Source organism: Meleagris gallopavo, chromosome 1 (genome assembly GCF_000146605.3).
Source record: "Meleagris gallopavo isolate NT-WF06-2002-E0010 breed Aviagen turkey brand Nicholas breeding stock chromosome 1, Turkey_5.1, whole genome shotgun sequence".
Taxonomy (NCBI): domain Eukaryota; kingdom Metazoa; phylum Chordata; class Aves; order Galliformes; family Phasianidae; genus Meleagris; species Meleagris gallopavo.
In genome coordinates, this window is record NC_015011.2 from 14,972,346 (window position 1) to 14,996,714 (window position 24,369).

Consider the following 24,369-nt stretch of genomic DNA (forward strand, 5'->3'; position numbering starts at 1 on the left):
AAATTTTCTGTTTTAAAACAGCTTATCAGGTTCAGATTTACATCCTTCTCATTCTGATTTTAATTCCATTCTATCCATCAAGGGAAGACCTTTGTTTAATTTTGTCACTTCAATTTTTCACGGAATTATTTACATGATAGAGTTTTCAAGAGGTGAAACAGACACATCTCAGGGGTTCTGAAAAAAATATTCAAATGAAAAACTTTCCTTCCACCCTTTTTGACTATCATTCAATCCTAAATTTGAAATGAGTTTTTCTGTTTTTCTTACCACACCAGCTTTAACAATAGAGATCACTTAAAACAATCAATTTTTCTCATCTACTTGTACCTTAGTTTTGTGAATTTCACTATTCTTTAGGTACCAGTACAGCTATAATTCCTTAATAAATGTTATTCGTTTCTAATGCCGTCTGTGACCTTGGGACTCTTCCTTACATTGTTTTTTTTTGTTGTTGTTGTTTTTCTTCCTTGCTTCTTTCTTAGAAGGTAAAGGAAAAAGGAGAAATCCTCTTCATGACTATAAAAAAACAGGCGAGTTGATGCTCATCAAAGTAAACAAAACACTGGAAGTTAAAACCAAGCTGTTAAATACCACTGAGCAGTGTGCCAAGAGATGCAGCAGGAACAAAGGCCTTTCATTCACTTGCAAGTAAGTAATGTATCTCTATTGCTATTACATTTTTCCTAACAGATTCTTACATAATACTCTTTGGCTGAACATCTTACTGTAATTTTCACCAGCTATGGCTTGTGCTGAGGACAACTTAAAAGTTGCACTTAAAAAAAAAAAAAAAACGGTGTTGTTCTACCTGCCCAGAGTATCAGTCCTTTTGAAGATTTATCTATCTGAGTTGTTCTGTCTTAGCTTGTTCAATCTGTAATCCTTTCCATAATATTGCTGAAAAAAATGTACTCATGTTAAGTTGTGGAATACTTGTGCTTCACTGTAGCATTGAGTGAACATTTCTGGGATTTTTATATCTCTTATAAAATGGATATTGTCACACATCACAGCTGCAGTACTTCAGCACCGCTTCAGACCATATTCTGTCTTCATTACTTACACATTACTCCCACTGAAGTCAATGGGAACTTCACACATGGAGCACAGATACATGCACTGCTAAACTTCACTGGCAAGTACTATGAACCTGATACAATGGAATCAAATCTTCTTGGCTACGTAGTCATTACAAATATATGATTGCTATTCTACAGCATCTGCTGTCTCTTACAAACACGTAATACAGCTGATTGCTTATCTGCTTAGTACATATTCTCTACTATTTTTTAGAACATATCACTGTTACTTTTTTATGTATTAGACTTGAATTGTCCCCTTGGCCTCTTTTAGATTAGACTATAATGAATAAATGAATAACATGAACGCAGGAGAATCTTGCAGAGAATGAATGGCTTCTGTAGTGAGCACTGGGCTAAATGTCAGCTTTATCTTAAAATATAAGAAAATGTACTCTTGCTAAAATTGAACCTTGATCAAACTGATAATGAAAGCTCTTTGATTCTTCTTCAGGCCTTTACTTCCAATGCTGTGAGATCTATTTTGTATTGTCTCAGACTTTGCCTATTTACATATGCAAAAAATTAGCAGAGTTTACAATTTTTTGTTAAAAAAATATTTTCCAGGCACTAATATTTTTCATATGGTACATCTGACTCTTTTCTCTATTGGCAGACCTTCCACTGATACCATTGCCAAGTAGATCAGGTTGTACTCAGTGAACAAGAGATCCTTAAGTTCTGATATTCAGCAACAAGAAGTATTGTAAAATTAGATTTCACAGTATAAAAAATTCTGAAGGATGCCATGCAAACAATTTTATATTTCAACATCTGCTCAAAGAAATTGTTTCAAACATTTTGTAGTTGCAGCTGTTCTGACTAGTACATTTATTTGTTCTGAAAATAATAAGTAGGTTAATATATTCAGTAATTTTACTTCATATGAATAATAATCCAAAACATCTCTGCTTTTCCATTAGTTTCTCATTTTTGAAGATTTTTTTTCTATTGGGACAGTCAGTCCCTGCCACTGCCTGACAGATTCATTAAGGGGCAATTCTGCCATAATCAGTCAATAAAAGAATAAAGAGAAACCAGGAGGGACCTTGGGAACAGAGCTTGGAAGAATAGTACTCACAGATAGCAGTACTGCAATCAGGCAATAGCTCTTTTGAACTGAAGATGAAAAATAACTATATATATAACTCCTCATGCTCTGAATTTCACAATTTTCCCTGCACTTGTTCAGCAGCAAAGCTAGCAAAACTAGCAACAGACGTATAGTTGATTACTCTGGGCTATCACTATGCAGAAAGAGAGATTCTCTGTAACGGGGAACGTTCTTGGGATTTCCATTTGGTACCAGATGATTCCTGTTATAGTGTACATGGTTCTTTGATGCTACTGTAAACACATTTGACATGTGGTCTCATTTAAAGGAACTAGTAATTACTAATGTTTCCATTTCATTCTTAAGATCACCAGTCTTTAACCTCTTGCCAGTATATGGATATTACAAGGTGAAATTTGTTGTCAAATGAAATTAAAATCAACTAGTTTACTGGTATCTGTGGGAACATTAAAAAAAAAAAGACATAAAATTACTTTTTATGTATTTGATTTTATATACCTACATTTATTGACATTTTTCATGGCTTGATTCTAGTGATAGTACTGATCCAAACAGTAGTTCTCCATCACTTAAATAGTTGCACTTGTGTTGTCACTTCCTTACTCACAAAGCTACAGTAGTCTTATACACTGTTATCTTCTTACCTTCTGGTTTGTATTTATATTTCACATTTAGACAGCAAGAGACTGCATTCTAGACCACAAGACTCCAGTACCTGATCAGAAAGTTTACTGATTATCTCACTACATACAGCAACAACAAAAATTGTGATCGATAGTATCAGTAGAAGAAAGTCCAAGAATTTGACTAAGTATGTTAAATTCAGAACTGTAAAAATCCTCAGGATTTGTGTCCAAGAAAAGTGTGGTAGGAACTTTCATGTGCAGAAATAGATGAAGCCAAGCTGGAAGGAAACCAAAAAGCAACCAAAAGCAAAAAATGAAATAAATGTTTGTAAACAGTGCATTCTGCATTCTCACTTTAAAAGGGAGGAGGGGAATGGAGAATGTAATTGGAAAGGCAGGAAAGGTCAAGGTTATTTTTGTGAAGATGGAGTTGGAGGCACTTGGATATGCTCATATTTGAGAACTGGCCAGAAGAGAACAGAAGGCTGAACAAAGGCAGAAGGATGAAGGTTAGCAGGTTGGAAACATTTGGAGTCAACAGAGTAGAGAGAGCAGTTGGATGAAAAATCTGTTTGGTGATGGAAAAGATAATGAAGAGGATGTTTGAAAGAGGGGAGGTTGGATAGGATCTTGTAATATTTTAAACTAAAGCCAGCAAGATCTTGCACAGAAAAACTTGTGTGGCATGAGGAGAATTAAAAGCAAATCAAGAGCTGTAAGTTGGAGTTGCAGCGCACAGGAAAAGTAAGGATAAAGTGTAAGAATCCATGTCTCTTTTGCATACTGTCAGGTAGTGTTAAAATGCCTTCTCAAATCAGAACAAAATAGCTGAGAATATTTGGGATTATTGATGGCTAGTACAAAAACTGTATTGTGGTTTATAGACTATAGTGTCATGAGTGTAATTTGTTTTTTTTTTTCTACTGAAAAATTAAGGGAAAAAAAGTTCTTTAGTTCTTTTATTTCTTTTTCTTTTTTTGATTGTTAATTGAAATAAATGTTGTCCCCCTCCAGACAATCCATCTCAAAAAGCCTTTTAAATATTTTGCCTATAGTTAAGAAAATACCTTTCAAAATATTGTTGAGAGAAAAACACTTTATATTGATAAAAAATAAAAATATATATATATTGGCAAAAAGTGGTCTTACTGCTCTCATTATTGTTTGTTTGTTTGTTTGTTTGCTCCTCCTCTTTGACCTCCAATTCTACTCAATTGAGCACACTTTGTACTCTATCCTTGAAACCAGTTAAAAATAAGAGAAAAAAAAATGAAGCAAAGCAAGGACAAAGTTTGGTACACTATCACAGTTCAGATTATTTATAAAAATAAAAATAATCTTGTTTTCAAATAGCTCTGTTGTTCTGGGCAAGAAAGAGATCTTGTGCTTGAATTTTCCTCACGCTATTAATGTGCTATTAGTTGAGAAAGTTAACTCTTTCACAGGCATATTTTAAGAAAACCAGAGATGTTTTAATCTTCCATTTTTATTTTATTTTTTTTCCTTCCCAGAAAGCAATGCATCTAGGGACACAAATGCTGTCTCAGTCACATTTGTCTCACTTTTAAAACAAAGATCTTTAACAACAAGGGAACTCTTAGATTAGTGTGAACAACCAACCTAGTATTTAATGTAATGGCCACATCAATTTAATTTCTTTGTTTCTTTGTTCTTGTCAACACAGTTGTGGGTTTAAATAGTAATTTGGGCTGTTTCTCTGACTTTCCCAGTAAAAATAAATCTGATGTCATTGCAGTCATTGCATGCTCCTTGGCAAGCCATGTGTCATTATTATAAACCACACAGAGATTTTTTTCTCATCCAGATTTTCTTTGCAGGGCCTTTGCTTATGACAGAGTTACAAAACGGTGCCATTGGTTATCCTTCAACAGCTTGACAAATGGTGTGAGAAAGAAGCAAGACCATGCGTTTGATCTGTTTGAAAAGAAGGGTAAGTGATTTATTTATTTATTTTATTTTTCCAACTAAGGGTGGGGGATAAAAGCTGAGGTCAGTCAGTGACTTTTTGGCTGTAGATATATTCTGGGCATAAGGTGGTTATATGTATTCTGAACATCTTACAGCTTTGCTTGCAAACTTTTTTTTCCCCCATTTCTTTTCTTTTTTTTCTGTTATGCAAGGGCGGTGATGTTTGCATACTTGTTCATGCTCAGTTTTCCAACCTACGTATTTGCCTAATATTCCGTGTAGTAGTCTACATCATCTTACTACTTAGAATCCCAGTTGTATGACTTAAAATTATTGAATTTCTATTAAATTGTTATTGCTTTTATTTTCCTAATTAATGAGTGGAGATGTTAAGTCCCAAGTTACGGATTTTTATCAGTCAGGCACTTTGGTAATATTTTCAGTAGCATCCTTTGTCAAGTTAGTGTTCATAAATTTTTTAAAATAATAAAAGAGACAAGAATTATATGGACAACAAAAGTATGTTTTGAATAATGATGCCTCTAAACTTTATTAAAAATGTATTCTTTTTATGTGAAAGCTGATGATGAGCTCTATTTTTAGATACACTGGTAAAGTGTTTAATGAAAGTCCTCATTTTGTTTCCTTTTTTTCCAATAGACTATGTCAGAAACTGTATAATTGGAAAAGGAGCTGAGTACAAAGGAACAATATCTATTACCAAAAGTGGTATTCAGTGTCAGGCCTGGAATTCAATGATCCCCCATGAGCACAGGTAAGAGTTCAGGAGCAGAGACAGTGAGAATAGTGCTCAGACAGATCCCACAAAGCATAGCTTGACTTATTAGCAGACAAAGAATTTATGAGAACACTGACCTTAAACAACAAAATCTCTTAGGAGTATTCTTGCCTTTCCCCAGAGATACCATTCTCCAGGTTCCAGAAAAAAAACCTTAAACTTTCTCCAAAGAGTTCCCTCCAATACCAGCCTGTGTGTCTGGATCCCTTCCTCTCCTGCATTGGATTTTTCAGCTGTTTATTTCCTTTTGATCTCTTAGTTTCTGGCAGTAGCAAAACAGCTGCTTTACTTCACCCCAGAGTCTGGAAGTTTATCACTGTTTTCTAATGGACTCCTTGTAAATTGATCATTTAAAAAAATACACCATAGGAAATGAAGGATGGTAAGAATATCAGCCCACCTATTTGATCAGTGTATAATTATTCTTATTATATTCTTATATCTATTCTATTTGCAGAATATATTTAACTCCATAAAGCAATTAGACCAGGCAGTAAATACATGAAAGGACTGAGCAGATGCTTTAAATCCTTTCCTTCAGATCGTACAAGCAATAGCTAAAGACTGAACTAAAGACTGATCAGTTAAACTTTTGAGTTTAAGATCTGGTATAGTGAGGAACTGAGGACATTTACACACTGAGAATAGCTCCATTCCAACTACATTAGGTAAAGAAAAGAGAAGAAAACAAAAAAACTGATGCCAGGAAGAGTAATGATAAAAGCAGATGAACCACAGCAAAAATAGCAAAAAAAAACTGAGGCACTTGTATACTCTTCGACCATTTCTGTTTGACTCTTTTCATTTGGGTTACAACCATTTAGATGATAAACCCTTCAGAGGCAAAAAAAATGTTTTCTCTCACCCAAGAGTTTCCCATTCACATTGCTGACTTTTGATCTCTTCTCCCAACATCAGCACTTTGCTTAGTTAGAGCCAAGCTGGAGACTGCTAATGAGGAACTGGGCTGTGTGCTGCTCAGTCCTGTCCTGACCAAATCTATCTAGAGTGCAAGACGAGAACTTGGAACAACTTTAAAAGGCGAAGGATACTTGGGATCTCTCCTCTTATAATGTGTCACAGAGCTGAGCCTCAGGCTTGAACTTGACTGGACTAGATTGCTTACAATATAGATGGTAATGTGTCTGATTTTCAGTGTTGGACCAGACCATGCTTAATTGTGAACATATGATAAATGCCATCAGCTCACATGGCAATGACCTCTCGAGACTCAACACTTTGAGGTACACAATATTCATCTTTTAGAAGTGAAACAATTCTCAATGATCATGGAATAAGCAGGGATAAGCATTAATTTTATATAATATACTTGTGACTACATAATAAAATAAAGAAGTATGTCACCAAATTACGTTTTAATACATAGCAAACATGACTCTATATAGTAGAATTGGACAGCCGCTCTTCTGTGATGAATTTTATGAGAATGACTTTTCTCCTCTCTTGTGCAATAAGTTTAATTTTTAAAAGGTCACTGGATAAATGAGGTGGCTGCTTGCTAATTTTGTTTTTCAACATCAGAAAATATGATTTCATCATCAGAGACATGAGGGAGATGGGAAGAAGCAGACAGTAGTGGTGTGTTTGGAACTTATTATTACGAAAGGCTTAGATTTTTAGGTTGGTTTTTCTCAACATCTGATTATCACAAACTGCCAGTTAGAAAATAAATCTTTTTTTTTCATATTCAAGGGAGAAATATAATTTTTTTCTTGATCTTTCCAGCAAAATTTGAAATAGCTTCAAACCTTAAACTTGTGTTTAAATTTAACTAATGATACGTTTAATTATTTTTTGTTCCAGCAACACCCGAAGACTCCCCATTGAAATCAGGATCAGATTATTTTAGTTCCTATCCTAGTACAGATTACAAAATTATCTCTCCAAATTTTTGTTTCTTAAGCATTTATTACCTAAATGGCTAAATCCATTATAAAATTGGCTAACGCCAATATAAAAAGAGTCGAAGAGAAAAGGTCTGATACTGGACCAGTACTTCACAGACTTTTTGCTAGTTTCCAGCTACTTTAGTTGTGGTTGAATCTGCTTTTACTATTAGTCTTGTTGGCCTCATCTTCTGGCTCTGTTTTCTTTTTCCTTGGCTAATGCAGTTGAACTTAACCAGTATACAAACTTAAGAGTGGCTCCATTGTATAATTCTGGGTGAGCCCTTAATATGTCTCATCTCTTCTTTTTTCAAGAATATTGCTTCCGTACCTGTTGAAGCCAGTTGTCTATGTGATCCATCTTGACTTTTTAATGCTATCCTTTAACAATTTTTTGATGTTTTAACAGTAGATCTGACATAATTTGAGATGCCAGTATTTTTTGATGTTCATCATTTTTTAAGCTGAAAAATTTTCCAGAAGCAAGATTAAATACATTTTTTTTCTAACCTACATTGACATATCACATGAAAACCTACACAGGTTGTAACACACCATCAAAAGAGTTGTCCAGGATTATCTTTAATTAAAGTTTTTTGAAAGTTGCAAGACTGCAGGGGAAAAACAGAAGCAACAGTTTAATAAGTAGCAGTTAGGACAGAGAAATCATTCTCTTCCAGCAGCAAAAATGATAAAAGCACTATTGGGTACTACTTCCACATTGCCTTGACTAGAACCACAGTGTGATTAACAGAAGTATTTTCCACCTCAGTTAATTCAGAGATTACATTAACTTGAATCAAACATGATTAAAATTTCAGTTTGGAATTGTTGGAATTTTCTATTTGTCTGCTTTTTTATATTTACTTATTCATTCATAACATGGCATTTGCCAAGGACAACAGACAATGTATTTCTCATTTGCTTTTGTATATAAACTAAATCAGTGTTTGTGTATAAAGACTGTCCCCCGTGCTCCATTCAGATTGCTGAGCTCAAGAACCTATGTTTGTTCAAAGGAAGTTAGATTAAATTTTAAAGCATTTTTTTTTTCTTCAAAAATATAGATACTCTTGAATTCCCTTGGTGATTTAAATTAATATAAAATAAGCCAAAAATAAAAGAAAAAAATATTCATTAAAAAGTGCTAGGCATTTTCAGAATAAAAAGTGTACTTTATTTGTAATGTTCCCACTATTTAAATGTATTGAAGAAAAAGTGGAACAAATGTTAGAAATCACAGAAATTAAACTATTAACTATTAAGCAAAATTACAAGGTTGTTTTTTTTTTTTTTTCTTGATCCAGAATGTATTTTTCACAACTTTTCAATTAACCAAAAGAAAAAAAAAAAAGGAAAGAAAGAAATGTTCATGCAATTAAGTGTAATTCTGAATTGAATATGGTGGTTGTTTGTTTTTAAACTGTAGAATGTAGCTGGTGTTTAAGCACCACTTTTTGCAATGAATCTGACAGTGAAGGAGCACTGGGTTTGTCGCAGTGTGCAGACATTGCAGTGATGAGCTCTTAGGTTGGGCTCTTTACCATGGAGTTAGCTTTTTGTGTCACTTGAACACATTTACAGACAGTCAAGAAGACAAAATCTTGACCCTGGAGAGTTCATATTTGTTGGACTGGGCATCAACAGGGAGGTATCATACTGAAAATATCTGTCAGGACAAAAATACAGTATCAGCTCCAATTTCTATGCACTCCCTTCAAAAAACCAAAGTGCTTAAGATTGCCCTGAAAACCTCTAATGTAAGGGAATAATGCTATTGTTATGTAATAGGCCTTTACACCGAAAGAAGAAAATACAATGAAAGAGTGAGAAAAGTTTTTGTTAGTGAGGTAGCTCTTAAGTGACCCAGTTTGTGCAGTAACACTGAAAGTGGGTCTTTATTTAGCAGATCCTATGGTGACATCAGTGGACTTGTGTCAAAACATGCAACAAGACATTGAAAGAGGGATCTGGGGCATTTTCTGGTACTGGAACAAAAAGCAGGCATGGTTTCAGTTTGTGAAAGCATGTTATCATGGTGTGATGCACTCAATGCTCAGCCATGTTCACATGTTGCTCAATTCTAGCTGCTGCCTAACCAGGTATGGGACTTCTCTGTGGCCTTTATGGTGTAGGTATGCACCAAGCTGCACTGAGCCTGCTGCATGTTCGCACAGTGTACCTGAACAGCAGGTCTTACATGCCAATGGATCTTACTTCCATTCTTGTAATAAATTTACCCTCCTTATCCTTCTTCTAGAGCCTAATAAATGGCTAAAGATGCCTGAGGAATAGACATAAAACTTGTTAGGGCAAGCTACAGGCTAGAGAAATTGTCTCAGACATAGGCCATTGGTTGAGTAATCCTGTGCATTTGTGTAGACAGGGTGGAGGGAGAAGGAAGCAGAATTGTGGTTGTTTCTAACTGTTTATAAAAATAGTATGATTAACACTGAAATTTGCATGCTCTGATGCTGTAATGATTGTCATTTTAAAACTAGCTTTTTGCCTTCGAGCTATCGGGGTAAAGACCTGCGGGAAAACTACTGCCGAAACCCCCGAGGGGAAGAGGGAGGGCCATGGTGTTTCACCACCAGCCCAGAGATGCGCCATGAAGTCTGCGACATCCCCCTCTGCTCCGAAGGTAAGGCAGGGCTCATGCCAAAATGTGCCTTTTTTGTACACAGAGCAGAACTTCCATTAGCTTCTGTAATACTCACCTACGGACTTTGCAGTAAGGAAAGGCGACTTCTTAGCTAGAATGAATGCTGCTGCACTAAAACTAGTTTGAGGAAAAGATCTTGAATAAGCTTTCAGGATCACTAGCTCTTGCTCAGGTCACAGAGAATTTAGAACAATGCAGTTGTGCTGATTGCATAAACATATCTCTTATTTCACTGTCTAATACAGTGTGAATCCATTAACAATTTCACTAGAACTGCTGATTTATCTACTGTAAAATCAACTTTTCATCTTTTTGATGAAAATATATATATAAGTAGTGAATTACATGACAAATCCTTAAAGTAAAAACATGTTTTGCTTTTCAACTGAATTACATAAATAAGGAAAACATTTAGGAAAGCCAGTCACATTCCACTATCAAGTCTCAGAATCTGAAATTGAATTGATGTGCCTCATCACATCTGACTTTTATGTTCTGTTAATCAGCTAATATCAGCTAACGTCTTGCTAATCAGCCAATTCACTCTAGTCAATCAATGCATTTAAATTCTCAGGATAGGATGCCTTCAATTTTCCTGCTAATATGTTATGTGCAACAGATGCACAGTGCAGGGGGAATAAAAGGGAATGGAGAGAGGAAGAGAATGATTTATAAGTAGTTTGAAAATCTATTGAGGGCTAACATTTAATGATCAATTTAACGGAGTTTCAGATGGGTTAAGACCTGGAGCTCACTGCAGGACCAAAACTTACGCAGTGTATGTTTTGACTGAAGAATGAGATCTATAGTTGCATAAACTACTATTTACTAAGTGCTCCTTAATTACAATTACTCTAATTAGGGAGCACTTGAGAAATGTGTCTACAGTTAATTAGGATGAATTTGTTGTATTTTAAAATTTTCATTCCAAATTATGCAGCATATTTTGTTTAATTGGAATTTCAAATCCTTTTTATAGCTTTAACCCACTCTTCCTCCACCTTCCCACTTTCTTAAACCAAGACTGAAAATGTAGCTTAATGCTTAAGCTACCAGAAAGAATTAGTATTGAAAAGAAACAATATTATACATAACTGAAAGTGGTATGAATTTAAAGACTGAACCTCCTGAAATTTGTAATTCAGGCATTATTCAGCACCTAAACTGATGGTGCTATTCTACAGAGCTCTATGACTTAGAGTGATTTAGGATTGTGAATACTACTAGAGTAGAAAATATCACCTCCAAATAATGCTCTTTCCTTAGCTGTGTCTCTCCCTGTCAGTAATCATAACACTTTCTACATTATATGTAGGGCATTAGAGAGTAAAATCAGAATTCAAACAAATCTCTGCAATAGTTAAGATTGAAAAGCAGCTAGGAACACAAATAGCTCTAGCAGCTCACAGCTACCTGCTTCCAAACTGTGAGAGTCCTATAAAGTGGTACCAAATTTAGGCATCTGGATTAGATCTGAGAAAGAAATGCAATTCCGACTGAAATTTCCCATTCCAAGGAGCCAGCCCTGACTTAAAAGATATCAACTTTTATACCTCTCTAAGTTGGTTTCAATTTATAACAGCAGGGATATAATTCTTTTTTTTTTTTTTTTTAATTTAATGCAGTAATTCACCAGCATAATAAATGACTAGAAAACTATATATATTTTTTGTTTCTAGTTGAATGCATGACCTGCAATGGAGAGAGTTACAGAGGGCCAATGGATCATACTGAGTCAGGCAAGGAGTGTCAGCGCTGGGACCTTCAGAGACCACACAAACACAAATTTCGTCCAGAGAGGTAACATCCTCCTCACTGCCATGCAAATCTGTGTGGTTTTCATTTCAAAATTATACACGTTATGGAACTAGCTGGGAAAAGAAGTATTAGCTGTGCTGAAATCAATGGAGTTGGACAGTTTTAGTTGTTTGGAGATCTGGCCCACGGTGTGTGCAGATTTGTTGCAGTCATGATGGAGATGCAGGATGAAGACTAGTGACTGTTTTGTGCAGCAGTGACTACATCCCAGTTCTGTACAGTGCAGTGGCTTATATGTGTTGCATTAGTTCATGAAAATTTCCTCCCTTCCTTCATCATCAGTACAAAAATTCACCTGTGAATGTTTCTGGATATATTATTATGCCGCTTCAGTCTGCTTAAAATCCTGTAAAATATTATGGAATAAATAACAGTTTGATTTATTTTTTTTTAATACAAGAGTTATTAACATGCTTTGTGATTATAAACTTGCAACATTACCCAAAGATCAATACCTTGAAATATAGAACGATTTTAAAGCTGTAGCTTGTCTGTTCTAATCAAGTGCAAGTATCTGCTAAAAAGAACTTGGTGGTATTGGAGGATAGCAAGCTGAACATGAGCCAGCAATATGCCCTCTCCATCCTGGGCTGCATCAAAAGAAGTGTAGTAAACAGAGCAAAATAAATGATCCTGCCCTTCTACTCTGTCCTGGTAAGACCTCACCCAGAGTAATGCATCCATCTCCGGAGTTGCCAGTACGTGATAGATGTGGACCTGTTGGAGCTCATCCAGAGGAGGGCCACAAAAATTATCCAAGGGATGGAACAACTACTCTGCGAGGACAGAGACAGCTGGAGCTGTTCAGTCTGTAGAAGGGAAGGCTCTGGGGAGATCTGAGAGTGTCCTTCAAGCAACTAAAGGGGAGCTGTAGGAAAGAAGGGGACAGACTCTGTAACAGGTTCTGTAGTGATAGGACAAGGGGAAAGAGTTTCAAACTAAAAGAAGGGAGATTCAGTTTGGATATAAGGAAGAAGTTTTTTACAGTAAGTGTGGTGAGGCACTGGAACAGGCTGCTCAGAGAGGTGGTGGATGCCCCATCCTTGGAGACATTCAGAGGGATCTGAGCAAAATGATCTATCTGGAGGTGTTGCAGGGGAAATGGATTAGACGACTTTTTAGGGTCCCTTCCAACTCAAAAAATTCTGTTGATTCTATGATCTATCTTATTTGACCGAAGTGTTTGCCTACTGCATGCGTTCTACCTGGAAAAGCAGTTCATCTTTCAACATGGATTTATGTTTTAGTAATATCAATAAAAATTCACTTCCACTGACAGAAATCTTCAAATAGAAAAAAGATATATTTTCATATATTTTGAAGTGTTCCACTACATTTATTCTGATTTTTATACTCAGAAATACAGTAATGTAGATTGTAGAAAGTCATATTTTTCAGCAAAAGGTTAAGGACTAACAGTTCTGGAGTTTCTGAGACATAAACTCTTTTTCCTCTTGGCTAAAATGATCAGTTGCATGAATAATTAGCAGAGTCTCCTGTACTTCTGCTACAATTAATATTTTGTATTAGCAGTATGGGACTGAAGATAATCTGTTTCTGAGTTTTGCCATGCACTTGCTTTATACCCTAGAATAAGTCACAAAAGGAATTTTGTTCCTTGGGAACAAAACATCTATAGAACTGCTGGGTTCAAAAAATAATAATTTTACTGCCTGAAGGATTTTTTTCTTTTTCCACTAATTTTGGTTTGTTCACAAAATAACTTTTCAGACTAGCTGTAGTCTCAGTCATGATCACCTTCCTAATTATAATTCCTACAGTAAACATGTTCTTGATTATTTTCATGCTGTAATTTTATTATTATTATTTTAAATAAAAACCAATCCATACTAACTGAAACATCTATCAGTGCTTTCACAACTGTAACTAGCATCGAGGACATTTCTTGTACACTGATGTTAATTAACTTTAGGAAATGATCACTAAAGGTAGTGCCAGTTACACTTGGATAATGGTAGCTTTTAAAATAAGGGAGGAGGTTTGGAGCAGTCTTTAGAGAGGCTTACACTGTATTACCTGTGAATAATGTGAATAGCTTGGAAACGAGAAAGGACTAGTGCAGCTGGGTAGATATTAACTTATTTGTATTTATTAAGGCATCAATTAAAATAATGAATACACACCACTTTTCTATCATCTAAGTGAATTGTTCTAGAATTTTTCCTGTCAGAGTTTAGAGAACAGAGGATAACTGATAATATCTGTTAGAAGTGATTGAAGCTAGCAGTAGGAATACCTTGAAACAACTCAGGGATGACCCAGTTTTAACCTTTAGTGGATGCAGAATTGTCTTCTGAAGCTCCAGGTCTCTCATGTGAGGCAGGTTTATGCCTCAGTATGAGAGAAAGATCACTGAGGATAATGGCTAAGAGAGACAATGAAGGGTATTGAGAAGCAGCATTTCTTATACTCATTTTCTTCTCCAAAGCAATTATGTTGTGGAAATAAATATTATTATTGCAGAAAAGTAGGATTTATGTGTAATATAGGAGTTTAATAGTTGTAGGTGTTCTTTCGTTAAAATACTCTGATTTGTATCTCTGGTATAAAAATTTACATTATAAAATAATCAAATTTTTAGTTCTATATGTCTTATAAGGTGACAAAGAGTTAAGTGAAAATAAATTTTGATAAAATAAGAGTTTCAGACACTCAGTTTTACTTTAGTAACAGCAGAGCTAGACACTGGCATCTGCTATATAGAATAAACACATCTACATCTAACATCTTTTTTTTCTTCTTTTTTTTTTCTGAGAAACTGAGAAAAAGTCTTGATTTTGACACCAGATGTGTATCTTCATGCTTCATTTCAGTTTGATCAGTAAAGTACAGATACTGATGTTTCAAGTGTTCTGAAAGATCTTGGAAACCTTGGACTCTTAATTGGATCCAAGCAAGAGATCTGTACCCAAGCGTTTTGCGGGGTAGAAGAATCTGCAGAGCAAATGGACAAGATCTCAGAGAATTCTTCACTGTGGAACTGAGTGGAATAGTTTGAAGCCTCATTGTTTATCTTATATACGGCAAAGGCAGGCCTGAGAGTGTTGAGGGAAGAAACAGACTGGGAAGGTTGCTGTTCACACTGAAAAGATACATAGACATGTAGATTGAAAGATCTGGATATCACTGTCTGACAAAGATTTATCCTTGTAGAATTATTACATCTATACTTAAGTTCTGAATAGTAAATAACATTTTTGACATACTATACAATACTAGGAATGATATTTGTCTTTTAGAAAGTAGATTCTTTACATCCCCTGTTGTTCTGAATGGCTTTAGGAAGCTATGACTGCAGGGACCTTGCCATTCCTGGACTTACTTTGGTTCTGTGGGCTGTTTACATTACAGAGAACGTACAGTACCAACATGAAAATTCATCTTTGCACGTAGCAGGTGTCCAAAGCCATTGTGTATGGATATAGCTATACATTTTGCTTCTGAAATCCTTGGATGCATTTTTTTTCCTTTATAAATTCTTTCACCTAGGTGAAAAGGAAGTGCTGCTGCTAGATCTGAAATGAACACATTCTAAAATTCCTTCACTTTTCATTTTTGTGAGGTTTCTCTTTTTTTTTTTTTTTAAATTCTAGTTGAATCCTGTTCCCATCCCTTGCATAGATGAAGAAGCCTGTTTTAACCAAAAGAATGGGAGATCATGTTGCAAATGTATGAGTTGATATTAGGGTAATTGTTTGATAGAAAAAGCTTAGCAAAAACATATGCTTGTAAATCATATCTTCCTATGCTTGTGTGAAACACATCTGCTTGCAGTTGTAAATGGGTTCAGGTTCCCAGGTAGTTAAGTTCTTTGTTCGCTTACAATCTTTTCATGTTTCCCTCAGGGGCAAGTCTACTTTTTGTTTCTTCTACAAACATGTTTCCTTAAAACTGGAAAACCAAGACAATTTGTATACACGGGAGAAAAAAAGTATGCATTAATCTCCTTAAGTTTATAGATGTCTGTATGGTACTTTTATACAAAAAGTACTTCCTTATCTTGAATCTCTTCCTGACAGTTCAATGATGGCAATAGGAACATGGAAATAATTAAATGGCAGAATGGTTTCAAATCTTAATGAGATAAAGTGAGACGGAAGTTAATTCCTTATTTTTCTCCTTTTTTTCTCCCAATGCTTGAAATAAGGGCATGACCTAGAACAAGCTCTGTTACAAAAATGGAGCTATCATTAGTAACAGAGCTATTCAAAATAGCTTCCAGTCTGAACCCAGGGCTGTTGCACTGAAGAACCTGCTTTCTTAATGAGTCCGGCCTGCCAGGCAGTGTTTATATAATCCACACTTAATTGGGCTGTTTCAAAAAAATGAGTGGCTTTAGAGTCTGGTCATCGATTGACAGACAAAGAGCAAGAGTTTAGCAATTAGCGGAGTTACCCCATCCGGTGGTCTGTGCATTAGCTCAGCAGGGAATCCCCTCTGTGGAGGCCTGATTTTGCTGCACACTTAGAAAGAGATTTTATGTTATTAACTTACTAATAGTGTTAAAGACTATTTGCATCCATCTCACAGAATCAGACCGGAGGTTAATAGAAACCGGCTCTTATTTTCCTCTGCTAAAGCCAGTCCTTTATGTACCTTGTACAAACCTGTGTACTACTGCCAGGAAGGCTTGCCTGACACTTTTCGTGTTGTGGTTTGCAGATATCCTGACAAGGGCTTTGATGATAATTACTGCCGCAATCCTGATGGCAAGCTGAGACCATGGTGCTACACTCTTGACCCTAACACCCCCTGGGAGTTTTGTGCGATTAAAACCTGTGGTAAGTTCAAGCAGAATTTATTACTTCCTTTTCCTTTTCAAAATTTGGACACAGACCGTTCAAGCAATATAGGACCATAGCTATATCGTTAATTGCACTTTGGTGATGGTTTTCAAAGAGGAGTTACTACAATGACGTTACATTTATTTTGATAACAAATAAAAGAGATGTGAGATATTTAGCACTTGAATATGTATATGTGCATATCTTATACACAGGAAATTGTTTAAAAATGTAGAAAAATCAAGAACTAATAAAATCAGGCAATTTAAGCATGAAGATGTCATGTGCAATAATAGTTGGGCCATAATGGATCTCTGCATTTCAATTTGGGTGTAGATTCATGCACAATACTTTGGAGCAGACCTCCTTCCCTGCTCTATCAACATATCTTTGTTTTACATATTGTGTGGTTCTAGATCTTGGTTCCTGCATGCTATTCAACCTTGTGCTGAAGATAGAATTATTAATTTACTCATGTGTTTCTCTGTAATGTCCATCCTTTCAATATCAGTGGCCCACAGGCTGTTGATTTATTTTCATACTGTAACTGTGAGATGGCTGCTTTTGTTATTTTCACTTTACATACAGAGGATTAAAGTGATACTAAGTGATATTAAGATATGCAAAGGTAGATGCCTACTCTGAGATGCTTTAGCTCAGAATTTGTCAAGATTTTATCTCTGTGGAGTGCCTGCTATGTTCAGAGCCCAGATTCTGCTGATTTTTGTGCTCTGCCAACTCTATTCTACTGATAACTAGGTAGTCTTAATTGAGAAATACAGGAACAATGAGAAAGGTAAAATTATTGGACTATTCTTGAAAGTTGTGGTGAAGTAATTTTTCTAGAGCTTTATAGGAATGTTGGGGCAGAGGCAGCTGCTAAAATTATGTTTTGTAGTGACATATTTTTATTAGGAAATCAAGATTTGCATCCTTACTTCATTTGCAGAGAGTAACTTGTGCAACAAATGAAATGTGGGACCTACAGGTGGTAATCTCCTCTCTTGTTTTCTATACTTTTCATTGCCAGTTCTGGAATACAAATTTTGCTCTTACAGAACTACCATCCTACAAAATAATCAGTATGTAAGCATAATATTAAAGACCATCTAACAGTACTCAAAACAGTTTTCTTTATTTGATTTACACAAAATACTATGTTGAAAACATTTTGGGAGTTGAGGCACTCTGAAAACGACATAACTGTCAGAATCCCTACTACTTCATGTGCTCAGCCTTGTGTCTGAGTTGCAAGGAACACAGGCAGGAAAGTAAAACAGTCTTTTCAGATTTTCTGTAGAGTCAAGGGGTAGCTTCTAAGTGAAAATCTTCGTGTCCTGTTAGCTCATGAGAAAGTCAGTTTCTCTGAGGTCTTCAAAGTTTGGGAAATTACAAATTCCTTTGTTGTTCTGCTTGATTTTGACCAAAATTTTGACCAAGTTAAAAAAAAAAGTTATAAAAAACAAACTTTCTGCTTTTTGTCTAGCTCATCTAGCTCTAAATGTCACTTCAGAAGGCATATCTCATTGTAAAATTAATTTAGCTCTCCTAGGTGGAGGATAGAAGACTATATTCTATAAAAAAGAAAATTGTTACACCTAGAACTGAATTTACATGAGAATAAAACATATAAATATGTTATAAATAAAAATCATTAAAGGAGTAATTTTCATTAATTTTCATTCTTTAATTCTCAAAGTTTTCCATATTATTTTTTTTCTTAAAACAAGACAAACAGCTACTAGGATATCTCAAATCTAGGCAAAATAGAGACAGTAATGTACCTTAAAAAAGTATGTTTTCACAATTTAATACTGTTTTTTTTCTCCCTTAATGTTGGATACATATACATATACATATATCACAGAATCACAATGTGATTGAGGTTGGCAGGAACTGTTGTGTACATCTGGGACAACCCCTGGCTTAAGTAGGGACACCCAGAGCAGAGTGCCCAGCACCACGTCCAAATGGCTTCTGAAGACAGCTTAAGAGGAGACTGCAGCCTCTCTGGACAACCTGCGCCAGTGCTTCATCACCGGACCAGTAATGAAGTGCTTCTTGATGTGTAGATGGAACATTGTGTCTTCCAGTTTGTGCCCATTGCACATTATTTTCTGGCACAGGGCACCACTGAAAAGAGCCTGGCTCCATCCTTTTTGCACCCTCCCTTCAGATGTTTGTTGACATTGAAGTCCAGAAAAACAGTGTCTTTTGCTCCCTTGTTATCCATCAGGCTTGTGATTTCTTTATAGAAACCTATTTGAATGATCAGACATGACTTCTTGATGAATCCATGCTGTCCACTCTTGATTAATATTTTCTCTTTTATTTTCCCAGAAAGGCTTTCCAGGATTAGCTATTCCATCACCTTCCCATGGAGGTGTGGCTGACTAGCCCGTAGTTCTTTGAGTCTTCCTTCTTACACTTTCTAAAGATAGGAGTGACATTTCCTTTCCTCCATTCTTCAGACTCTTCTCGCAGTTGTTACGATTGAGCAAAGATTTAAAGACTGTCCTCATAATCATGTTTGTCAACTCCCCTAGCACTTGCAGATCCAGTTTGCTTAGATATTCCTTGACCAGGTCCTCTTCTACCAAAGATAGATCCATTCAATCTGGCCACTGGGACCTAGGATTCCTGAAAGTCAATCTTGCTGGTAAAGATTGCTGGCAAAGGTTTTATACCACAGCCTTTTCAATATGCTGATACTTGGGAGAGAGAGAGAGAAAAGGAAATGGCTCTGGCATGAACCATTATGTGTGAGCAATGTCAAAGTGTTAAAGTGGAAGTATGGGATTCTCTGTTTTCACTTTGTAATTCTTAGCAAACCAAATCCTACTTTTTCTTGTGCATCCAGCATTCATAGTTCAGATTATTCTCCTTGCTAGTTCTTGGCTTAGGCCAGTGCAATGTCTTGGGATGTCAGTCACTTCTTATCAGGAGTGCTTACAATACAAAGGTTGAGGTGAATACTCTGAATGTATTCCCTGGCAGGGACTAAGTGAGTTTATTCCAAACTATCATAAGTCATTATAAATCCAGTATAAAATAGTTAAAATTAGTAAAATTATTCCACCATGAAAAAGTGAAGATAATTTGCTACTTTTAATAATGTCTGTAATCAGGCTCTCCAGAGACAGAAGAAACTTCACAAGGCACTACTGCTTGTTTCATATTAGGCAGCCATTAAGCCACACTCATGTTGAAGATCTTGCCTGTGAACTACAGTACTAAATTATGTAATCATATATAGACTTTTTGATAATTTGAACATTTAAGTTCAGCTTTTTCCTACTATAAACATAATCTTGTTTAGCTCTGAAGCTGAATTGTGTTTCATTAAGGAACTGTTTATTTTTTAATTAAACTGAGTTTCCTACTTTGTTTTATTATTATTATTCAATAATACATGAGTCATACATAGCATAATAGAGCTCTTCTTTTCCACTGGTAGAAGTGAGTTTATTATGAAAATAAAAATATTCCTAAATTACAGCTGACTGTTTCACAAATGCAACTTTCATAAACCTTTATCCTTTGGCATTTCCTGAGCTGATGTGTCAGTGTTCTGAAGATTCACATCTGGCTTTGCTGGTCACGTAAGCTTACAGTCCATGTAACTCTCAATATCTACAGCCTGGACTAAGCTTTTCATTGAGTGGGAGAGCTTCTGCAAACTACTGTGGTGTTACCTTTGTCTGTATCAATCACAGTTACACTGTAGTTTCAAAGAAAAAGTAATCCCCAAACCAGTATTACCAAAATTAAATTAAAAAAAAAATTCCAAAAATATGATTTTAATGTGTTGAAAATTTTTGTCTCATTTCGAGGCAGATGCTGATAGCACTAAATGTGAATTCTTTCTTTAAACTTTTATATTAAGATCAAACTATAGGAGAAGTCCCTTAAGTTAATAGAAACTATTTGAAGATCAGTGGAAATTTCACATGTAAAACTGCGTTTTCACAGCATATAGTGTATACAAATAACAATAGAGAAGTAACGATCTTGAAAGTGCATTATGTAGCTGGTATTTGCAAAGGATACACAGGTTTATGGCCTTACCCTCTACACAAAATGCAGTGCTTTCACTGCTTTCTTTTATAAATTCAAGGGAATTTATTGCAGATATTACAGTTATATCATCAACTCAATGACTGGAATGTGAATATAAAATGCCAGAGCCCTGTTTTGAATTTTCTGTCATTCTTGAAGCACATAGAAAAACTGTTTTCCCACCTCCTAGCAGGGAGCCCAAAACACTAGACCATTCTGGGTTTCAGTGGCTGCTCTGTTTTCTGAAGCTCTGGCTGTGTACAATTTCGGAACACTAAAAAGAGAACATCATGTGTTATATGTCTTTATAGCTTTGTGGTTTGGATTCCCACACAGATTTTTAATTCCTATGATGAGGACTGTTTATATATTTTACAAGAAATACTAATTAGAAAAAGTGCTCTGCAAATCCGAACCCTTGGACCCCGTACAAAAACGTAGGTGTCCTCTCTTCAGGGGAGTGACCACAAGGCAGCATGCTGTTTGTGGTTTTAGCTACATGTCATGAGTGTTAGTATGCACTATAGCCAAAATGCTGACAACAGCTCATATACAAAATTTTAAGCAAAAAAGTCACTGGAAGGAAGCATTCAGAAAATAAATATGTTTTTAAGACTAAGGAGACAGGAGGGCATTGTAACTTTATTTCCAAGCACAGAAGGCAGCATAAAACATGGTGGCTTACAGCCAAGGCTGTGAGAAAGAGATGACAGGAGCAATTAGGGATTAGAGATGGCTAAAGCTGCAAAAATTGGATCTGGATTAAGACTTCAGGGACCCCAGGATTGGTTTGAAGTTGCTCACATATGTGTCTGTGGTTTTGGCTTGAGACAATTTCTAGTTAGAAGAGAGGATAAAAAGAACAACTATAACAGCAATAAGAAGTGTAGGATGAAATGAAGAAATGGAAGCAATGACAGCAAATAAGAAATAAAGAAAATGGCTGTTACTTTGGCATGAATGATGATATGGGCTACAGGAAAGATAGGAGTGGGAAAGTAATGCTGCTTTAAAAACAAACAAACAAACAAAACAAAAAAAAAACCTACATTTCTACAGATGAACTAAAGGGTAGAGAGGTGCTGAGGCCCAGAAAAGGAGAAAAATACTTATGTCAGACATTTGAGAGATGCAGAGCTGCATGCAATTAGTATGTTAAGGAAAGTGTTTAGTTGCAGCCTCTGTGATTTCCAGCCAACTCAGTTGATTTTAGCGTGGATTTAGCCTTTGCTGTCACTGCTCATAGGCAATAGGCATGGGTGACTGGAGACTGTCCTAAAATAATTCAGTAACAGTGTGGATTTGATGCTGGGTTTGATGGGAGGGGACAAGTAATAAAACAGCAAAGTGAGAACTCTAGATGTAAAAAAAAAAAATGTTGCAGGTTTGAGGAGTCACAGAATCACCAGTATTAGATTACTCATATTTTAAAAACAGAGATTTGGATGGACCATTTGAATGGACCATTTGAATGTGAAATTCTGATTAAGGAGTTATTTCTTGAATTAGACAAATAAACGTAGTTTAAGCTTAATATTTATTTAAGATAAAGATGTTTATGGAACGGACTGAGTGAGAAAAGACTGATTTTAGTAATAAATAAAACATTACCTTCCACTTTGCTTTAAACAGAAGTAAATAGAAGAGCTCAAGCATGCATTGCAACTACTTTACTCTGCATTTCCCCAAAGAGAGTCTTTCCCTGAAGGAAAGTCCTTTTAAACTTTTCTAGCATAGCTTTGAAAGTGAGATCTAAAAGCTTTCGTGAACCTGCTGCGATTTAACAATGAAAATTTGAATCTAGATAAAGATTATGAATGAATCAAAACTATCCATATGTATACATATGGATTTAAAGCTTAATTGTTTTGGAACAACTCAGAGAGGTCTGTGTCTGTTCAAGGTGTGACTGGCAGGTGTGCAGGTCCTCGGTAACAATGTATTCTTCAGTACTGTGATTCTTGAGCTTGGATCTAATTTATTTCTTCAGTTTCTTTTATGTTCTCAGTGAAACAGTACGAAATGAAACAAACCTCTTTTTTTCTTCAAGGCCCACACGAGCATTTGCTCGTTTCTTTATTTTCCCATGTTTTGAATACTATGAGATGTTATGCTGAAGGAAAGGGTAAGAAAGGAACTGTCACATTAGTACGTCGAACTGCTTGAGGTGGGGATGGCTGGAAGCAACCTAACTAAGCATGAGCAGCTTATTTCCTGAAAATCACTGACATGCAGAACTGTATTGGTCACGGAGGCATTATTGTTTTCAGAATTGTTTCTGGATTAAGCAATTCTTTTAAAATCTACCTTTTAAGATCTTTCTTTACAACTCTGAGCACATTTTCATTTTGTTATGTTCTAGGAAAAGTATTGTAACTAGGTAAGCTATTGCAGATTTTTTTTTTCCTGACAAAATCATTTGGGACTACGTTTCTTTTCCAAATAGATCTTTTCCAACAATACTTAGATAGCGTTACCATGAAAGAACAGTAATAGTCCAGCAAAATCTCTGCCTTCTTTTAAGTTAGTAGGAGTTTATCCATTGACCTAACATTTGTGCAGATTTGCTTCTGGCTGGTTGCTTCAGCTGTAGAATGACTCAAGGCCCCTGCTGATTCTCTCATCCTGGCATTACTGTGAGAACCAGTACTGAGAAGACTGTGGCTTTACTCATGAAGCTCTGGATAACATTATGGCTCTTTACTCAAGCATCTATGAATATATGAGCTGTTCATTATAAACAGTTGTTTAATTTAAAATATCAAAATAAGGAAGGTTTTATGGAAAAAGGGTACCTCTGATTACTGAATTTCCACTGAAGACCTCAGTGTGGACATGTCAAAGTTCAAATACAGCTGTTTGAATTGCATGGTTAATTTCAGTCTTGCAGAATTTAAAAATAATTACATCAAAGTTAAAAAGTGGAAAAATGCTGCTGACATTTAATAAATTTTTCAGTTCATAATGTAGTTTTATACAAGAATAAAAAGTGACAATCAATAAAGCACAAATAGCAGTCTTTCAGATGATGATTCGTATGTGATGTTCCTTTGAAAGCACTTTTCCTCTCAGTTCAGAAGGTTGAACTGGAACAACAAAAAAAGGTATTTCTGATGTGATATCAAAGTACCTGTCTGCATAGAAATTGTGTATCAAACATGAATTCATCTTCCAACTTAATAAGTAATGGTTTTCTGACTGAAAAAAGCCCACAGTGTTCCAGGCCCTTACTTTAGAGGAATTTCTAGGATATGGATGAGGTGTCTTACTGATTTCTGGTGTCATTTTGCATCCTGAGAAAATTGGTGAGTGTGCTCTCAGAAGCAGGACTCATTCATCAGTGCTCTGCATGCCTTGTATTCACACTTGGAGTTATTGTACTTGGCTGTGTGTGTGACAGGAGTAATTAGCCTCAAGAGCAAGACTAGTATGAGTGAAGATAACTATTTAAGCTGTAGTCTTAGATAACTTGGACATTTCTTAAAGTTTGGCAACTGCACTATGGTCTGTTGAACAGACCATGGTCTGTAATGCCTAGTAAGGCAGTCATTTTTCTCCACACTGTTGCATGTCTCTGTGTGCGTCCAGTTTACCCTTTGTTCCC

At 35.7% G+C, this 24,369-nt stretch overlaps 1 protein-coding gene across 1 annotated transcript in view; it reads left to right on the plus strand.

The window, feature by feature from the left end:
* The first annotated feature begins 470 nt into the window (after nt 1–470).
* Nucleotides 471–24,369, plus strand: part of HGF (hepatocyte growth factor) — a 29,783-nt gene continuing 5,884 nt past the window's right edge. Inside the window, exons 1-6 of the mRNA XM_010727281.3 lie at nt 471–651; nt 4,622–4,734; nt 5,373–5,487; nt 9,920–10,062; nt 11,763–11,883; nt 16,585–16,703. Of these exons, the coding sequence (XP_010725583.2) occupies nt 542–651; nt 4,622–4,734; nt 5,373–5,487; nt 9,920–10,062; nt 11,763–11,883; nt 16,585–16,703 (721 nt within the window). The 5' untranslated portion in view covers nt 471–541. The remainder of the gene's footprint in view (nt 652–4,621; nt 4,735–5,372; nt 5,488–9,919; nt 10,063–11,762; nt 11,884–16,584; nt 16,704–24,369) is intronic.